General features: G+C 44.2%; 1 protein-coding gene across 5 annotated transcripts in view; it reads right to left on the reverse strand.

Annotated features, from left to right (window-relative positions):
• Positions 1-210: 210 nt before the first annotated feature.
• LARS2 (leucyl-tRNA synthetase 2, mitochondrial) overlaps positions 211-19809 on the reverse strand; it is a 182194-nt gene continuing 162595 nt past the window's right edge. For all 5 annotated transcript variants that reach the window (XM_066584753.1, XM_066584757.1, XM_066584754.1 and 2 more), the window contains 3 exons: positions 3968-4079; positions 1859-1986; positions 211-687 (listed from right to left, as the gene is read on the reverse strand). In XM_066584753.1, the coding sequence (XP_066440850.1) occupies positions 508-687; positions 1859-1986; positions 3968-4079 (420 nt within the window). In that variant the 3' untranslated portion in view covers positions 211-507. The remainder of the gene's footprint in view (positions 688-1858; positions 1987-3967; positions 4080-19809) is intronic.

Genomic DNA, 19809 nt, shown 5'->3' on the forward strand with positions numbered 1-19809 from the left:
TCTTGCTTTAATGTACAAAGTCGTTGCTCATTTTGTCTGCAACCATATGTATCTATGGATTTATGCATGGAGTATAATTGTTGTAATGTGAATGACATAGTATGAAACCTTCCAGAGGATCATTCATATGATGTACGGACATACACATGACCAGTCATCACTGCACGTGCCCTTTCATATAATTACCTGGAGTTTTTAAAAATGAACTTTATTAGCTTTTTGGTTCTCCCCAGATACAATCATATCACATGAAGGAATATGAATAGTTGGTAGTGATTGTAGACGGAGTAAATGAGTCTTTCTATCTCTAATTACAATGAACGGTTGCTCTAATCGCAGTTCCGGAGTTTCATGACTGTGCCATTTGTAAGGACGGTCTTTGTCAGCAGCTCAGACATGTTGTTGGGAATCCCTGCATATAAATATGGACACTTAATAGTTGAATGAGCAGATGCCAAGGATACGGCAGGATCGGAGCCAACTCCATGCGGTCTCCGATAACCATCTTCATTCTTGCACTAGGAAGTTAACAAGAGCGCTCCGCGGAGAGAGAATCATCTTCTTGATAATCCGTCCCTGAAGATGGTTTCTGCCAAGATCGCTCTGCATGACGATGTCTTGCACCTTCTCAGCGTCTCGGGATATTGTGAACGGTACACAGACTGAGCCGCAGTTTTTGTTATTAATCTGCAAAACAGATGACGGGATATTATATCTATAAGGTATAACAAATCCTTGGAAGGATACGCACAGTCGAGTCACATTATTATGACCGCTTCTTACTTTCGACATCGGCAGCGCGTAGCCCATGAAGGAAGTCACGTGGTGGTCTGGCTTGGTGGGTATATAAGGTGCGCAATAGCTGTCTGCTCACATATCACTTGTTGTTGTCATGGGTAAAAGGGGCGATTTATCAGAATTGCAAAAAAGGGATGATTATTGGCTTTCGGGCTGATAGTGGCGGTATTACTCAAACCGTGCAGATAGTGAACTGTTTGAACCACTGCTGTGTTGAAAGTATATCGTGAGTGGCAAATGGCACCATTGGGAATAACTGATGTGGAAACTGAGCAGCACCACGTGCCATTGCTGTGAGAGGTGAACGTTGGCAATGAAGGTGCGTGAGGCCCGCCGATATGCTACAGTAGAGAAGCTTTGCATGGCTATATCGGAATTGGACCACTGTTGATTGGCAAAGGGTTGCCTTCTCTGATTAGTCACGTTTTCTTCTTCATCGAACGGATGGTGTATCAGGCAAGAAACATCAGAGAACACCCTGCAACCACTGCTGGAAGAACACAAACCGGTAGCCACAGCGTTATGGTCTGTAAAATTTTTTCGTGACATTCTCTGGGCCTCTCATCCATATGGAAGGCACTCTAAACACATTTGCTTAGGAGTCCATCCTTGTAGATCCCTTACACCCATACATGCTGTCTGTCTTCCATGGGGCAGATGGGATATTCCAGCAAGACAAGAAGACACGCCACATGGCTAGGAAAGTCTTAACAGTGGTTGGAAGAGCATGACCAACACTCCCAAGTACTTTCCTGGCTCCCTAATTCCCCATACTTCAATTCAAATGAGCACATGTGGGACCACCTCCATTGTTATGTTCGCTCTATGGATTCCCCCCCATGCAAACTCCAGTAACTGCGGGGTACAGTCAAAATGGCTCCAGATACCTTAGACAACTTACTGGCACCTTACTGAGTCACTCACAGCCTGTCTAGCTGCTGTCTGTGCAGCATATGGCGATTACTCTGGATATTAGCTGGTGGCCATAATAATGTGAATCAACTCTGTATGTCAAATTTTGGTCAAGCGTGTTGACCCTGTATCATGTAGGAGGACTTACCAGTACTATAACATCTACCATGTCGGGCTGATTAAAGTATTCTGGGTCAAGCGTAGGCCAGGTCTGTAAGAGGACGTCTCTGCTCCAATCATATTGTGTGCACAGTTTATGAGTCACATGTCCCATACCTATAAAACGTAAAGACTGATTAGATGTTGTGTATAAGGATTAAGACGTCCGACACGGCTTACTTTAAAAGACATTTGTAAGACGCAAACTGTCAAAATAAAGTACTGATATACAGCAACATGAAAAAGTCATGGCATAGCAGTGTGTATATGGATTATGAAGTGGCACTATCTCAGTGTCGGATTGGGAACGCCCCACCTGTACAAATTGTGAGGTTGAATACGGGGCATCATGCTCAAGGCAATATGATGTGACTTAGAGCCCCATTCACACGGGGAGAATATTTCTGCACTCCGCAGCTGAAAACGAAGACAATTCTGCACCCAAATCCGCATGTACACATGTGGGTAACGGGAATGGAAATCCGCAGCAGCAGATTTAGCTGTGGAATTCGTAAATACCCTGCCGGTGTGAAAGGGTCCTTTTTGGACCTTGAACGAGGCATGATAATGGGTGCCAGACAGATGGGGCATTACATTTCTGAAGTTGCGTGGGTATTTAACATTCCGTGATCCACAGGGTCACGTGTGTGCTGGGAAAATGTCATAGAAGGAATTAACACCCAATGGATAGCACAGTGGCCATCCATGGGTGCTTAATGATTGCGACCAGTGGCACGTGGTTAGAACTGTGTATGTGAACAGACAAGTGACGCTGGCTGACATCACACTTAGTGCAGGAAGCCCAATACATATACCCTAGCTTCAATGGGATATGGGAGCAGAAGACCCACCAGAGTACAAAAGTTAGGTCCATGACACCAGACACAGTGCCTCACCTGGGCTCGATAGCTTGCTAACTAGACTGGCAACATGAGGTGTGGTCCAATAAGTAACAGTACTAATTCTTTCAGGCTGATGGTAGGATTCATGTGTGGTGCAGACCTCAAGAAGCCATGGACCCCAATTAGGAACAAGACACTGTGTAGGCTGCTGGTGGTTTCATACGGGTGTGAAGTGTGTTCTCATGGCATGGGCTGGGTCTACTGGTCCACCTAAACACGTCATTGACCGATGCCCACTATGTTTTACTATTTGGTGACCATTTCCAGCTCTTCATGGACTTCATGTACCCGCACAATGATGGGATATTCCCACAGGATAATGCGCTTCGCCATTGGACCCAAGTTGCCCACAACTGGTTTTAGGAGCATACTGGAGAGTTTCTATAAATGGTCTTCACCCAACATGAGCCCAATCGAGCATTTATGGGATGTGGTGGTGAGGTCCATTTAGACCTCAACATCCTGCACCTATCCAGACGGCATGGCTCAACATCCCTCCAGACATCCTCCGTCCACTTGTAGAATCAATACCACATTGAGTTACTGCACTTCACTGGGCAAGAGGGGGTCCTATATGATCTTAGTTCCTGTCCCAGGACTCTTGACACGTCAGTGTACATCAGAAGAACTAGCCTATAATCTGAAACCATCACAACCACAATTTTAATTGATGTGTGGGAATTGGAGGGCACTCTTTTTTCGGTAGGGTCAGCCTTAAACTTCCCAATGGCAATGAGCTCAAATAATAGCCGGTGCTCTTTTATTACTGTGTTGAATTAAATAGAAGTGTCTACTCCCTATCACATTGCCAGTCATGATGGACCTTAGGAACAATTATTGTTCAGATTCTTGCTGGTCACGGGAATGTAAATGCTTGCAGCGACTGAACAATAATTCGTTCACTTATCGTTTGTTGTTCAAATTGTGGAGGCATAAAAATTAGACGACTGACCTATATAAACAGGCAATCAGTCATCCATGGACAGCCTGTTTACTGCATATGGAGGCAGGCAGCCGGAGTGATCGCCAACCCGCTCTGTCTCCATTGACTGAATGATCATCGCGCCTGTGTGAAAGCAGGAACGACTGTTGGGTACAGAAGCGTCCCATATAAAAGGGTCTTGTTTCACTATCATACTACATACATGAACGGCTTATAGGGGCGTGTTCATGCGTATCCACTTTATAGGATTTACCTTTCCATAACTCTGAGGCCAAATGTGGGGTCATGGGTGACATCATAATGATGAGGCTTGCTAACGCATCTTCAAACTCTCTGCTGTGCTGAACGACTTGAGCAGAAGATTGCTGGGAGAAATGACAAAGAGGTGTCTTGTTAGTCACATGTCTCCTAGACTACAATACCTGCATCCTTTGTGGTTCTACGGAACTAAACACAGATGACTTATGGTGACCAAAGTTTTATTCAGTTGGACCACAGGGTCTAGCTGTTATGAAGGCAACATTGGCCCTAGAAAGCAGCCATGGGAGGCTGACTTAAGACAAGACTTAACTGATGAGACCAGATTTCCAACATGTTGGCCAAAACTGAATCAAGTGTCTGCTGAACGTGAATTGCCCACATCCTCAATGGTTATCAGTTTCATTCTACTGGCTCATTCCACTTCTATAATGACATTATAATCTTATTGAGCACTCCTAGTTGATCCTATTTCACATCTAATGGTATTTTAAAGCCTAGGTAACACCCAAACTTCTTCCAATACCTGCATCCTTCATGGTTCTACGGAACCAAACATAGAACACCTATGGTGACCAAAGTTTTATTCAGTTGGACCACAGGGGTAATGGAGGCAACATGGACCCTAGAAAGCAGCCATATGACAGCCATGGGAAGCTGGCCTAAGACAAGACTTGACTGAAGAGACTAGGTTTCCAACATGTTGGCCAAAACTGAATCAAGTGTCTCTTGAATATGAATTGCCCGCATTGTCCATGGTTATCAATTTCATTCCACTGGTTCATTCCACTTCTACGATGACATTATAATCTTACTGAGTACTCCTAGTTGATCCTATTCCACGTCCATTAGTATTTTTAAAGCCTAAGTATCACCCAAACGTGTTCCAAGTGGTTACATCTCCAGAAACCTAAAGCCACGATATCCAATCTTCTATTTCTCTATGAGCTTGTATCGCTCCCCCCCATCTTTATACTTTATTCTGCACATCATATACATATTTGCGGAGGTTTGACTTTTCTTCTTCTCTCCTTCAGAAAAGTAATTATAGTTCTACGAAACAAGCTTGGCTTCGCGTTGTCGGAGATTGGTCAGGAAATGATTTCCTAACGGTGAGAACACAGGCTGCAGTAAAGAAGATCTAATAAATAATATGTGATACGGACCCGCAGAAATGAGATAAACGCAACCCAATCATCAGCTGTACAGTACGTACAAAATGTGCCAGGAACTCAAGTGTCAAACTGAATCCTCGGCTTCTAATAAACAGGCTTCATCACTAACATCCTGTTCAGATCTCACACTGATCCTTAAGACATCAGAAGCTGCATACAAATTAGACAACCCGCAGCCAACGTGCACCTTCTGATACGCCGAACAAACATATTGAAGCAATCTTGTCCTGTCACAGATGATGGGCGTTATGTTGACCCTCTGTGTGCCAACCTGCTGCATTTGCAATATTCCCTTATTAATGGTATTATATTGTACAGTATACAGGGTTAGTGACAGGGTGGTTTTAGGGCCAGGGATGAACCGGCCGCCGGCAGGCCAGACCTTTCACCAATAGATGACATTTGGTGCATTGTGAAATGGAAAATCCGGCAAAGACGACCCAGGACCGTTGAGCAGCTAGAATCCTCCATCAGACAAGAACGGGACAACATTCCTCTCCCAGAACTCCAGCAGTTGATCTCCTCACTTCCCAGACGAGAGGATGCTGCACAATGGTAGTCATGGCTCCACCCCAACTTTTGTGAGATGTGTTGCTGCCATCAATTTCCAAAGGAGTAAATTTTTTTTTTAATGAAATGGAAAAATGTCTCCCTTTCACCTTCCGATATTTGTAAGACCTCTGCACACGAACAAGTCGGATTCAGAATGCGAAATTCCGCAGCGGAATCCGACTTTGTCCCTGGCCGGCATCCACATCATTTCTTGTCTTTTTCTGTACTGTGGCTGGTCCGGCTGGCGAGCCGTCAGACATGCGCAGTACAGATTGTTTTTTTTTACAAATGTGAATCGCGGAAGGCCCGTGGGTCGGACGGCTTCCATTGACTTAAATGGAAGCTGTCCGTGCAGAGCCTGCATGAAAATGGAGCATGCTGCGATTTTCCCTCCGTGAACGGAAAATCGTAGTCGCTGTCCGCTCGTGTGAGCAGACATGCGGCTGCTCCATTGGTTTGAATTGGTGCAGAATGCCGCGGATCATCCATGCGGGCGACAATCTCGGATTCCACAATTCAAACCCGGTCGTATGCAGCCGGCTTTAAGCAATAAATTATAAAATATAGTTAAATGACATTTCCAGATCTTTGCATTCTTTTTTCTTTACACTTATTGACGTTTTACACAAACTACCAACTTTGTTTTGGAATTGGGTTTGTGTAAATATTTATTTTATATACATACAGTACTGTGAAAAAGTTTAAGGCCGGCTTCACACAAACGTGACGGGCTCCGCCGCGTAATATTCCGCAGTGAAGCCCGTCACGGCGCCCCCCAGAGACCCCATACTTACCAGCGGAAGATAGCGTGAATACGCTTCCCCGCCCACTGCGTCATGTGACACGCCCACCGCGTCACATGACACGCCGGGCAGCGTCATATGACGCGCGGCGGTAGGCGGGGAAGCGTTTTTTCACGCTATCTTCCGCTGGTGGCAGCGGGAGATAGCGTGAACGGACGGCTTCCATTGACTGCAATGGAAGCCGTCAGCGCGTACACCCGCAGCAAATAGAACATGCTGCGGGTGAGGACGGGAGATTTCACGGTGCGAAATTCCGCGGTGGAATTCCGCACCGTGAGCATTGTGCTATTAGGTTCAATAGAACCTAATAGCAGGGGGCAACGCAGCGGATTTTTGCTGCAGATTTACGCGGCGTAAATCCGTTCGTGGGAAGGAGGCCTTAGGCAGATGTGGAATTCAGAAATAGAAATGTTCATGTTTTTTGGTCAATTAACAAAATGCAACGTGAATGATCAAGAGAGAATGTGGTCACCCTATGCCTCCAAAATAGCATCAGATCTTCTAGGTACACTTGCACCCAGTTTTTGAAAGGACTTGGTAGGGAGAATGTTCTAAACATATTGGAGAGCTCTGCACGGATCCTTCTGTCTCTTCATGTAATCAGACAGAACAGATGATGATGAAATCAGGACTCTATGGAGACCATATCATCACTTCCAGGACTCCCTGTTCTTCTTTACTCTGAAGACAGTTCTTAATGACATTGGCGGGATGTTTGCACAGAGGTTGATGTGGCTGAACTGTTATTACATGTTCTAGTTACAGTATACATATAGTTAATACTATAAGTTGCTGTTGAAAAGCTAATACTAAAAAAAAAATCCTCCATAATATATTGACAGACACAAGAGGGCGCTGTCATCACAAAGCAGACATGGAAGGGACTATCCAATGCAAAACAAACACATTACTAAATGCGAAAAGAGTTTTAATTAAAAATAATTAGCAAGTAATGTCAACTGCAATGATGATAAATGACTGTAAAAAGTGCTCTCTGCTCGCTGAGGGTTGAGTCTTCTGTTCTGAAAATTAAGAGCAAAAGTGTCAGACGTGAAAATGAAGCATCTGCATTACATCATATTCCTGCCGCACAGACGGGCTAATGTATTCCTACGCTGCACGGTACCTGCTCCAGACTCGTCACCACAGACCTATTCAACCGATGAGCAAAAGAACTTTAACCCTTCCTAACCCTCCATAAGAATTTTAACCACCCATTTCGAGGATTTTCGTTTTTCATCTCCGCCTTCCAAGAGCTACAACCTTTTCGATTGCCATAACCACATGAACAATTGTTTTAGCTTGGCGAGTTGTATCCCTTAACCCTTTCCAATCCAATTTGTATCCCAGTTTTCCTAGGGGGCTTACTCTCTTTCTACCAGTATACAACAGCGCTATCTGCTGGCTAAAGCCAGTACTGCATTCGGTGACACGTTGGATAGGCTCCGACAGCAGAGAGGCTGGCAATATACAGTAAGAGAACCCAGACAGACGTCTTCCAACATCGGAGCTGTACAGCCTTAAATCATAATGTCTTCAGACGTCAGACAGTGGATTGGAAAGGGTTAATGTACCACATAAAGATGACACGTTCCCTTCATTCTTCGGGTCAGTCCCACTATGACCGCACTCTGTTCATAGAGTTTATTTTGCTTTATTATTCTTTTTTAAATTAAAAACGTTTATTAAAAATAAAAATGCTTTTTGTGGTCATTTTTAGAGCCCCATAACCTTTTCCGTTTTTCATTCAATGCGGCTGCATGAGGGCTCGTGTTCTGCAGGGCAAGCTGCCGTTTATATCGCTACCTTTTTTTGCATACATGCAACTTTTTGATTTTCAAATTTAATTCAGAGACAACGGTGACCACTAAAACACGATTCTGGCATTGTTTATTTTTGTTTTTGACAGCATTCACAGTGTGAGATAAATAATGCAATACTGTGAGAGATCAAGTGTTTTCGTACACAGCAATTATGCTTTTTTGTTTTCTGGGAAAAATTGGATTTTTTTTTACACCTTTTTCATTTTTTCTTTTAAACTGAATTAAATTTTACATTATTTTTTAGTCTGCTTAGGGAACCTGAACTTGCAAATGTTTGATTGCTTCTACAAGATATTGCAATACTTCAGTATTGCAGTATATTGTATTTTTAATATTATTATGCCCCGACACAAGCAGGGCTTAATATAGTTAGACACATGGCAGCTCTCACCAGGCCCAGGGCTCCCATGTAAACCATTGGCACCACATGATTGTATCAAGTGGGGACGTTGATGGTGAGTCAAAGGGCCCCCCTCTCTGGCTGACGGTTTACATGCTGCAGTCAGGAATGACCGAGCTTATAAGCTGTCAAACAGCCGTGTTTGGAGGCATCTCCGATCGTGAATCGTGGCTTCTTGTAGTGGGTATCAGCTGCCAGAAACAGCCGGTAACTAGAGATGAGCGGGCACGCTCGTTTAAGGCTGCTACTCGATCGAGTAGCAGTCTTATCGAGTAACTGTGTACTCGCCTGAGCAGCATGCGAGGGGTAGCGGGGGGAGAGTAAGAGAGAGAGGGGTTCATATAGAATTTTATAGGGATTGTCTTACGATGACAACCCCTGTCTATATAACCTACTGGAGCATATGGACGTAATAGAGGGGATTCCCTCTGGCCTACACAGCCCGTTCACATATTACACAGTTAATCAGGCTGCAGGGAAAATGAACTACCAGCGTCAGTTTCCACTGGCAAAGACAGCTGATTGCTGGGGGTTAGAGAAGTCCGAGACCCAGCGATCAACCGGTTGCAGGTCAGCTTCTTTTTAAAAAGGGGTTCCTGAGACAAAATCTTCATGATAACTAGGCAGATATAGTCATAATTGTAATAGGATTTAACAACAGACAGGGTTTAGAAAATACATGGCTACTTTCTTAGAAACACAGTGCCACCTTTGTCCATAGGGTTATATGTAGTACTGCAGCTCAGCTCCATTGAAGTGAATGGCTGTAATCAAAGACATAACCCTCGGACAAGGGTGGCGTTCTTTGGAAGAAAGCAGCCTTATTTTTCTAAACCCTTTAAAAAGGTTTTCTGGGTCTAAGAGATTGATGACCTATTATCAGTATAGGTCATCAATATAAGAGTGGCGGGGGTCCGATATGGAGAACCTCCACCAAACAGCTGTTTGAAGAGGCCTCGGCGCTCGTGTGAGCACTGCAAGCTCTTTTCATGCCTATGTATGTATGCATGCAAGTACTTGGATGAAAATGGAGTAATTAACCATGGGTTTGTAACAAACAAGTCAGGCCAGACAAATCTAATTTCCTTCTATGACAGAATTATCGACTGGGTTCCTCAGGATAATGCGGTGGATATAGTTTATCTTGATTTTAGTAAAACATTATTCAAAAAGTATCACATACCATACTTACTGAAAAAATGACCAAATCTGGGATTGACAAGGCAACTGTTAGGTGGATTCACAACAGGCTGAGTGATCGTACTCAAAGAGTGGTCATAAATGGCTGCACATCCAAGTGGAAGAAAGTATTAAGTGGGGACCACAAGGCTCTGTCCTAGGCCCAGTGTTGGTCAACATTTTTATAAATGATCTGGAGGAGGGAATTGCCAAAAACTCAAAACTAGGAGGGATAGCTAACACTAGAGAAGAGAGAGAGGATTCAAAAAGATCTAGACAAGCTAGAACTGTGGGCGGCGACTAACAGAATGGTATTTAACAAGGAGAAATGCAAAGTACTACATGAAGGCAAGAAAAATGAAAAAAGCACATACAGAATGGGAGGAATTAGGCTAAGCAGAAGCACATGTGAAAAAGACTTGGGTATACTAATATATCATAGACTGAACATGAGTCAACAATGTGATGGATCAGAAAAAAAGGGCAAACACAATTCTGGGATGTATTAAGAAAAGCATAGAGTCTAGATCACGTGAGATCTACTCTTCCTTAGTCAGACCTCATCTGGAATACTGTGTCCAGATCTGGGCACCCCAATTTAAAAAAGACATAGACAAACTGGAGCAAGTTCAGAGAAGAGTTACCAAGATGGTGAGCAGTCTGCAAATCATGTCCTATGAGGAACGGTTAAAGGATCTGGGAATGTTTAGCTTGCAGAAGAGAAGGCTGAGAGGAGACTTAATAGCCGTCTACAAATATCTGAAGAGCTGTCACAGTGCAGAGGGATCAGCCCTATTCTCATCTGCACAACGAAAGACTAGAAGCAATGGGATGAAACTGATAGGGAGGAGACACAGATTAGATATTAGACAATGAGGGTGATCAATGAATGGAACAGGTTGCCACAGGAAGTGAGTTCTCCTTCAATGGAAGCCTTCAGAGGCCGGACAGACATCTGTCAGGGATGATTTAGTGAATCCTCCATTGAGCAGGGGGTTGGACCCGATGACCCTGGAGGTCTCTTCCAACTCTACCATTCTAAGATTCTATGCTGTTGTAAAAGGGGGTGTCTGAGTTATTTTTTTCTATTTTCTATTTCCCTATGCCCAAACATACCAAAGATCCAACACTCACCTTTCCTGACTGCCCGCATGTCCAAAGCTGCACCTCTGGACTGTTTGCAGAGTTATGGGATTGGCTACAGCAGCCTGTGATGTCCTGTGCCCAGGCTGACTGCAGTCTGTAAACACAACCTCAGAGGGGACCCATGAGGGGTGAGGATCTCATTTTGTTTAGGAATGGGGAACATGGCTTTAAATAAACATTTACTTTGCTTGGCTCAGTAACACCTTAAAAGCCTGAGCTCGTCAACACTTGAATGCCCAATAGAAGTGTTACATATTGACGCCTATGACTTTGTATCTTTTTCTGTTAGTGAGCTGGAAAATATATTCTATTGGGGCTCATGCCCACGAGCGTCACGGGATACGGCCACGGATTTACGCCGGAGTACTGCGATTAAAAACAAAAAAGTGCCTGCTGGTGATCGCGGATTTCTGTGGTCTCTATGAATGCTATATTAATGGAGACCTCCTGCGGCATAAACCTGCGGCAAATAAAACATCCCGCGATTTCCCGCTGCAGAAATCTGCAGTAGAATTCCGCATGTGAGCATTGACAGGCAGAAGGCTATTAGGTTCAATAGAATCTAATAGCTACGGAAGGCACGTGCATATTTCCGCGGCGGTAAACTTGGTAGAAATCCATCCATGGGCATTCACCCTTAGGCTGGGTTCTCACAGGACGGAAATCCCGCGGCTTGGCCGCACAGAAAAATCGCAAGATTTCCGCAGCTTCAAAACCCGAGGCATTTCGTAGCGGGTTTTGGAGCGGTTCGGCCACAGACATTCTGCTGTGGCTTTCTCTCCGCATAGAGAGGAGTGAAGCCGCAGCTGGAAAAAAAAAAAAAAAAAGAATTGACATGCCACAGCATTGAATTCCGCGCTGCATGTCCGTTTCCGCTCGGCTTTGCTACAACGGATTGGCCGCCCCGTGTGGATGAGATTTTTGTAAAACCTCGTCCACATGGCTGGCTAATCCCAGGATTAGGAGCCATGGGCGGAATTGCCGCACGGAAATTCCGTGGCAATTCCGTCCCGTGTGAACCCAGCCTTAAGGTGCATAATTAGGCACTGGTCACATGCATTTTCAGAAACCAGTATGGATACCATAGACATCGTTGTGGACCTCACTGTCTTATAATGAGGTCTGATGAGTTTTGTCTTGGCGCCCATCATTTTGAAAAGAAAAATAGTGCTGAATGTCAAGTCTAATGACGGGTCTGAAAGGAGCCCCATTAAGAGGGTTACCCAACCTTGTAAAATTGATAGCGTATCCTCAGGATAGGTCATCATTATCTGATTGGAGGGGGTCTGCCTCTCAGAATCCCAGCTGATTGAAGTACTGAGCACTACAGGCTTGTCCCATTCACTTCTACGGGACAAGTACTCAGTATGGCCACTATCAATAATAAGGGGTTCTGCAGTACAAGCGTACTCAGATGGAAGCAATGAAGAAGCGGCGGCACTCGTGTGAGCACTGCAGCTCCTTCAATGAGATGATCGGTGGAAATCTCAAGCGATGGAACAACCACAGATCAGATATTGATCGCCTATTCTGTCCTGTATCTGTTTGAAGACTGCCATTGAAGGAGAACTCACCACCTCCTGTGGCAACCTGTTCTACTCATTGATCCCTGGGTGTGAGAAAGCATTGCTATATCTGTTTACATGACAGAATCCGGCTCCACGCTGGCCATTCACCAAAATCACCAAACTAAATCTAGCTGCCTTCTAGTATCACGAAGCCTGAGAATGTTTATGTGATAAGTGCAGAAGTACCAGCAAAGGTGCACCTACAGTTAACTAAAACTGGATTCCAGAGGGTGAAGGCTCTTAAATGCCCTTTTTAAAGTTTTTCCTCAGCATTTCTTCAAAGAAGAGTCCTCTTGTTTAGGAAATGGGCTGCCAGATAAGACAAGCCCTTGAAGAGATGATCTAGTACTAAAGCCTTGTCATATTTCCACCACCTCTTATACCATTTATCTACTATAAAGACCAATGTCACAGTAATATTCCCGTAAATGTTCCTTATAATCCTCCCCAGAATAGCAGAATGTTAACTCTTCGCAGCAGAGAACATTTCTTTCCCCATTCCCTTTACAGTTAATAGCTCTTTAATGAGAGATACATGAAATCTAACACGACGACACGGCCAGAACAGCGGGCCCTCCATAGCTGCGGCTACATATTGCTGTGCTATAGATGTCTGTTCTTTCACGGTTCATCACCGACCTCCCCCATTGTAATAATTATGGAATGCAGAGAAAATTATTATCTACATGTATTAAAAAAATAACTAGAAAAGCTGTTGAGAGCGCACAATGGGAGCAAGAACCTTCGCGTAATTTGCTATTATCTGCTTTCAGCTTTTCAACAAGAGCTTCTAAATGAAGCCAACAATATACCCGAGCATTGTGAACAACCGCTTCTGTTAGCAGAAGTCTTAATTTGAGCGCTCACACTAGAACAAATGACATCAGAATAGCAGAACGCAGGCAGAAACAAAGAGGTTTTATATTTGATGAGGCCAAAATACGAACGGCAACAGTAGGACCAGGGTACCAGGGTGGCAGAAGAGATTGCCTCTTACCTGCTACAACTAGTGCCTATAGGAATGCAGGTGATGTAAAGCTGGCCATACATACACTAACGTGCCAAAAGTCACGGGACAGGAACTAATATTGTATAAGGCCCCCTCTAGTCCGGTGAAGTGCAGCAAGTCACTGTGGCATTGATTCTAACAGTGGACGGGAGATATCTAGGGGGATGTTGAGCCATGCCGTCTGGATAATCACCCGCGGCTTCTGGTATTTGTAGGTGCAGGAAGTCACTGCACCCATAAATACTCAATGAGGCACACACAGGGAAAACGTGCAGGTCACACCATTTGTAGGAACTCGCCAGAATGCATCTCACACCATTTCTGGACAACTTGGGCCCGATGCATTATCCTGCTGGAATATCCCATCATTATGGGGGGACATGAAGTCCATGAAGGGCTGCAAATGGTCACCAAGCAGTGAAAACGTAGCGGGCAGTGGTCAATGATGTGTTTAAATAGACCAGTGGACCCAACCCATGACATGAGAACACAACCTGCACTTATTACCCGTAAGGCACAATGTTTTATGTGCTATTTTGGCTGATAGGGAAATAGACCTGTTCCTTATATGCTGCCCTTACATAGGACTGCACATCCAGGAGACTGATCTGCTTTAAACCAATAAGGACCAAGAGCCGTAAATTTATGCCGTTTGGTCCTGGGCTTTAATCTTGGCTGATGGTAAAAATACGGCGCGGGATTAAAGCTCCTGCAATGTAGCAGAGCAGGTCGGGTCCTCAGCTGTCAGTTACTGCCGAGGACTTAGAGGAGAAGGCAGAAGCGTTTTTTAACCGCTTCTGCCCTCTCTCTGTCAGAAGTGCCACAGTTTTTCAACCAGGCGATTATGTGACTGCCAGGATCAGCTCTGTTAGTGACTACTGTCACTACAGGGCCATGTTTTCCCCTGTAACTAGGGCTTCGATGGATGCTGCTCCTACAGTGCAAAAGTGTAAAATTAAAAGAAAATATTTTTTTTTAATTAAGGGCTAATATGACGTCATGGGGGACAGAGATGGTAAAGAAATAAGTAAAAAAATTAGAGAATAAAATAAAAAAAATACAAATTATATAAGAATTATATATATATATATAAGAAAATGACCCACCGCCGACAGCAACCTAAACTGCCGCTATATGCATCTTGTAATCCGAGACTATACAAGCTATATATCAAAATGTCTGAAACAAAATGAGGAACCCATTCCTGTACTTTACTTTAGCATAAATAAACTAATAATAAAAAACTACTACAATTTAAAAAAACAACTTTTTTTTTTTAACCTTTTAGACCTAGTAAAACGGAAAAAAAAATCTGCGAAAAAATAATGTTGGTAGCTGAAGAGAAAAAATTGGGCAGTAAAACCACCACATGGGTTAAATCCCTAAAAAGTGTCTGGTCCTTAAGGGGTTAGGGTATAACATATCGAGGACTGTTCGCGGTTTGCTGTGCTAAAGCTGCTCCCTTGCCTAACTATTCATCAGACATCAGAGAGTTCTGCACCTTTTTGCAGCCACTTTATGACTTTGTAGATACTTTTCTATAAATATATCTTCACATTTAAGCCCACAGGACTCTAATCCGGGTCACAACCATCACGGTAATATTAATCAGTAAGGAGAATTAGCCTGATGATGTAAGCAAGTTTGTGCCCTTTCATAAAAGCACATTATCCCAGGCAGGTGGGTCACGGGTAATGTCACTAATTGGCTTTCCCAGACAGTCAGCAGACAGCATTGACACAGCACAACACAAGCGGCTGATGTCACCAACGGCTCCTGTTGATCGGCTTGGCTGAAAGTTTGAGCAAGCAAAAAAAGATTTTAAACCCACAAAAGTAGCAGAAGAAGAGTAGTTGCGTCAGCCATTACTGATCAAAGTGTCCGTAATCACTTATTAGCGATTTCCATAAACGGACCATTGAAGTGGATGTATACGGCCTTCACAATAGGTCTCCCCAAGCAGTCTGTATCCCTAGTCTATAACAGTGTCGTACTCACTGTGCGGCTAGCAGGTGGGTCGGGGTATTTCCCTCCCCGGACTGTGCTGCTCCTGTGCATGGCTGTGGGTTACTGCTCAACTTCATTCACGTCACTTGTTTGAACAGTTCTGTTGCTGACATTTACCCTTTTCAGTCCTTCCTTACCCATCTCTATCCTTCCGTCTGTCCCCCTGTCTCCACTAGATAACAGCACTCACATTACCAATAGTGGGTGCTCTCGTCTCTCTTTGCTGGGATCTCCAACGTTGTAAGGCCTCATGTCCAGGGGCTCCTGCATACACTGCGGGCTCCCGCATACGGAATCTGACCCTGACCCTGTGTACCTGTCCAGGTGTTCTTTTTTTCTGTACTGCGGATCTGTACAGAAATGCAGTACATTTTTTTATTTAATTTTTTTTAAACTTCTGCTTTTCTGCGGCCTGTCCGTAATGTCAATGACGGGCCGCAGATCGAACAGCTTCCATCGACTTCAAAGGAAACCATTCGCACGGAATCCACACTAAAATGGAACTTCCTGCGATTTGTTTTCTGCATTCCAATTCCGGAAAACAAATTTGCATGTGTAAATTCAAGTGCGGACACTCATGCTTTCCTGGGGGCGGCTTGAACTGTGGATTCCACAATTCAAATCCACCCATGGACATGAGGCCTAAAGCAAGTAGAAGATGTCATGCCTGAGCCAACCGCAGCCCGGAGCAGTGCGCTGTCAGGATTGAAGGTGGAAGGTGGACATACAGGAGCTGCAAAGAGTCTTAAGCGTATGTACAAAAGGTTGTTTTGGGGGCAGATCTTGGCACAGAATCTGCACCAACATGCACTTACAATACGGGCCTCGTCCATTTGAATGGGTTTGCAATGTGGCTTTTTGCACTATGCAGATTTTTCTCGCCATGGCTTTCAGATACACATCACAGAAATAAATTGTAGTGATGTCACTTTTTAGCGCAGATCCTTGATAGAATTTCCATTCGTGGTGTTTGCCCATAGACAAGAGCTAAATCCACATGCTGATCCGTAGCAAAAATACAGCGCCTAGCCGCAGATGTTAGCTTTGGTTCTGGTGGCAGAATGAGCGCAAAACAAACACAACATGGAATGTGCCTTGTGACCATAGCATTAAAGGGGTTGTCTCACAAAATCAAGTGGGTCTATACACTTCTGTATGGCCATATTAATGCACTTTGTAACATACTAATGGAATTGGAAAGGGTTAAAAGAATATAGAAGATAATAATTACACTGTCCTCACTGCAGACAGAAATGGTACAGGCTATAGCTGCCCATGATACTATACAAATGCATCATGGGACAGTGACAGCACAGCATACAGGAAGAAATAGTATGGGGATATCGAAAATTCAAGATGGTATCTGATAAGTAGCAAACAGGAGGCTGCACTGCATGGAAGGGAGACGTCCAGAGTGTGACAATCAGGTGAGAGATGCAGGGATGAAAAAATGTGTTACTGCTGGAGCGACCCTTTAACTCCTTAATGCTACAGGATGTACCATTTACGTCCTGGAGGTTAGGGGGTCCTCAGGATAGCTCAGCAATAGTTGATAGCTGGGGATCCCCTACTTGGGATCCCCGCCAACCAACTGACTGAAGAAACTGAGGTGAGTGTTTTAGGCCTCATGTCCACGGGGTAATATCTGCAGAGGATCACTCGCACGTGTGATCCGCGCCCCATAGGGATGCATTGGACACCCGCAGGTAATTAAATACCTGCGAATGTCATTTTCCCCTGAGGCGCGGATTGCGTGTGGTGGAAAACACCCGCAGCATGCTCCATTTTAGTGTGGGGCTCCTGCAGGCTTCTATTGAAGCCTATGGAATCCATCCGGAGCCGCGACACACCCGCAGCTGAATTTCTGCTCTGCCACGGGAGCGCAGGAGATAAAAAAAAAAAAGAGTGCACGGTGCATGCGCGCGGCACGCTGCCGGCGTGCCGAGCACATCTGCCGGCCCGAAGAAAGAAGATCCGGAAGAAGCAGATCCGAAGCCAGGCCGAAGAAGCAGATCTGCAGCGTCCAGACAGGTAAGTAAAATGGTATTTTCGGGCCTCAGGTCTGCGGGAAAGGAGGGACCTGCTGCGGGATTCTGCATGGAGAATCCGTGCAGGCCCGAATTTCCCCGTGGACATGAGGCCTTAGTGTTTCACTCTGTTTGCTGTTGATTAATTTTAATCAGCTCTCCTTTGCAAAATTGTATCAATTTGGACTGTCTGGTAGATTTGCTTTTGTGTTTTAGATCTTGCTGTGTGATCCGATCCAGCTTTGGTTTATAGACAGATGACCAAACAGTCTATATGCAGTTATAGAGAGTGCACACTCCTTTATGAAGACACATCTGGGATCTGTAATCTGAGACTGTTATAGGACTACAAGGTCCAGAACGCCGTGGACGCCGAGGAGCATGCTGGGACGTGACAGTGAATAAATGATGCTTTGCAGGCATACTAAATAAATTATTAACAGGCATTGATTGCTCCCTATGCAGCAGCGAGGCATGCAGGGCAATGCTATCCCCTATGTGATCACTGAGGAAGGCGTTGGGGATTCAGATTCTTCCTTTTGCAGAAGTCATGCAGTGTGCAGCCTTGTGCTTGAGAAATGAGGAAGGCTGGATTCATACAAGCAGTTTTTGATGGAGATCTATTTCAACTAAAGCCAGGAGTGATCCAAAAAGACGTATAACGGGAAGGATTAACCACATACTGCTGTCTTTTGTACCCATTCCTCTGATTAGCTCAAAAAGATGCATCAAAAACTGTTAGTGGTACATCGGGGTGGCTCAGTGGTTAGCACTGCTGCCTGGCAGCACTGGGGTCAGGAATGACCAAGGACAATATCTGCATGGAGTTTGTATGCTCTTCCCATGTTTGCTTTTGCTTTTTCTGCGTACCTCAATATTCCTAAAAACATACTAATAGGACTGTGGATCCCAATGGTGACAGCCGCCAAGATCTAGTGATGCAGTGGAATATGTATGTGCTATATAAATGAGTAGAACAAATCAATAAGTGTAAATCCAGTCTAGAGAGGTCTGTACAAACCTTTATTTTACTAAACCATGGATGAATGATTGGGTATCTGATGGACGCCACTGCTTGCAGGAGGTGTTTCCTTCCCAATGAATAAGGAGAATCCTGATGCTAAGTCGTTATGCACTGTGTAAATCCAATGAACGGCAATTACCGATCATGCCATCAATAACAATAATTGTGATGGGGACGCAACTGATGAAGACGATGATGTAGTAAAGTTTTCTATAACTCATAGTTAAACATGCACAACCCTTCCCCGGTCACACTACCTGACCTCATGTTAGGCTGCCGCTACAATAGTATTGCTGGGGACTGCTGCATTTACAATAGACATAAAGTGACTTTCTTCTTTGAAATGATTCTTTTTATTCAGCAGCCCATACAGATTTATCCTAAATGGCTTGTTTTTTGTAAATGATGGACAATGTGGACAATGTCCTACGAATTCCAATTTTGCCCAGTATGTAAGCTTGTGTTCACACAGCGCCCCAGTCTTTCATTGAAGGTATACGAAGAAAGATTTGTTGCCCATTGACTCAAATTGTAAAAAACACGTACTTTATAGTATAGTTTTTAATTTGGTGACCCACTGAATAGGAAAGCATGATCTGCTAAACAATGATAAAAGGTATACCAAAACGGATGGTCTTTTTGGCCTCCATTGGGTGAATAAATCTCTATGGCTAAGACTGAGGTATATGCTGGGCACTTGTGCCGACTTATGTGCCAAACATAGGGCTCCGGCGAAGTGTGCACAGAACCTTCCTAAGTCACTAACTGTGAATGTAGCTAAGCTGCCTGTAGATCTCTGGATGTTCTCCTAGGACTTCCTAAACAAGTTGCTTTTAACAAGCCAGACACCTTTGCAAAGATTCACTGTTGCTCCAAGTCTTGTCCATTTGGATAGAATGGTGCTCACTACAGTTCTATGGAGACTGGGAGCCTGGGATATGGCTTTGAAAACTTTTCTACACTTATCTAAGATTTCCTTTGATCATAATGGAGTGCTGCCGCAGTAACTTTGTAGTGAGCACTTTCCAAATACTAAATGATAGGACTTGGTTAATTCACAATTACTGCTGTTAAGGAAATGCAACTGATTATTCCAATTACCTTATACACTGATGATAGGGTTG

Source organism: Eleutherodactylus coqui, chromosome 12 (assembly GCF_035609145.1).
Source record: "Eleutherodactylus coqui strain aEleCoq1 chromosome 12, aEleCoq1.hap1, whole genome shotgun sequence".
Classification (NCBI taxonomy): domain Eukaryota; kingdom Metazoa; phylum Chordata; class Amphibia; order Anura; family Eleutherodactylidae; genus Eleutherodactylus; species Eleutherodactylus coqui.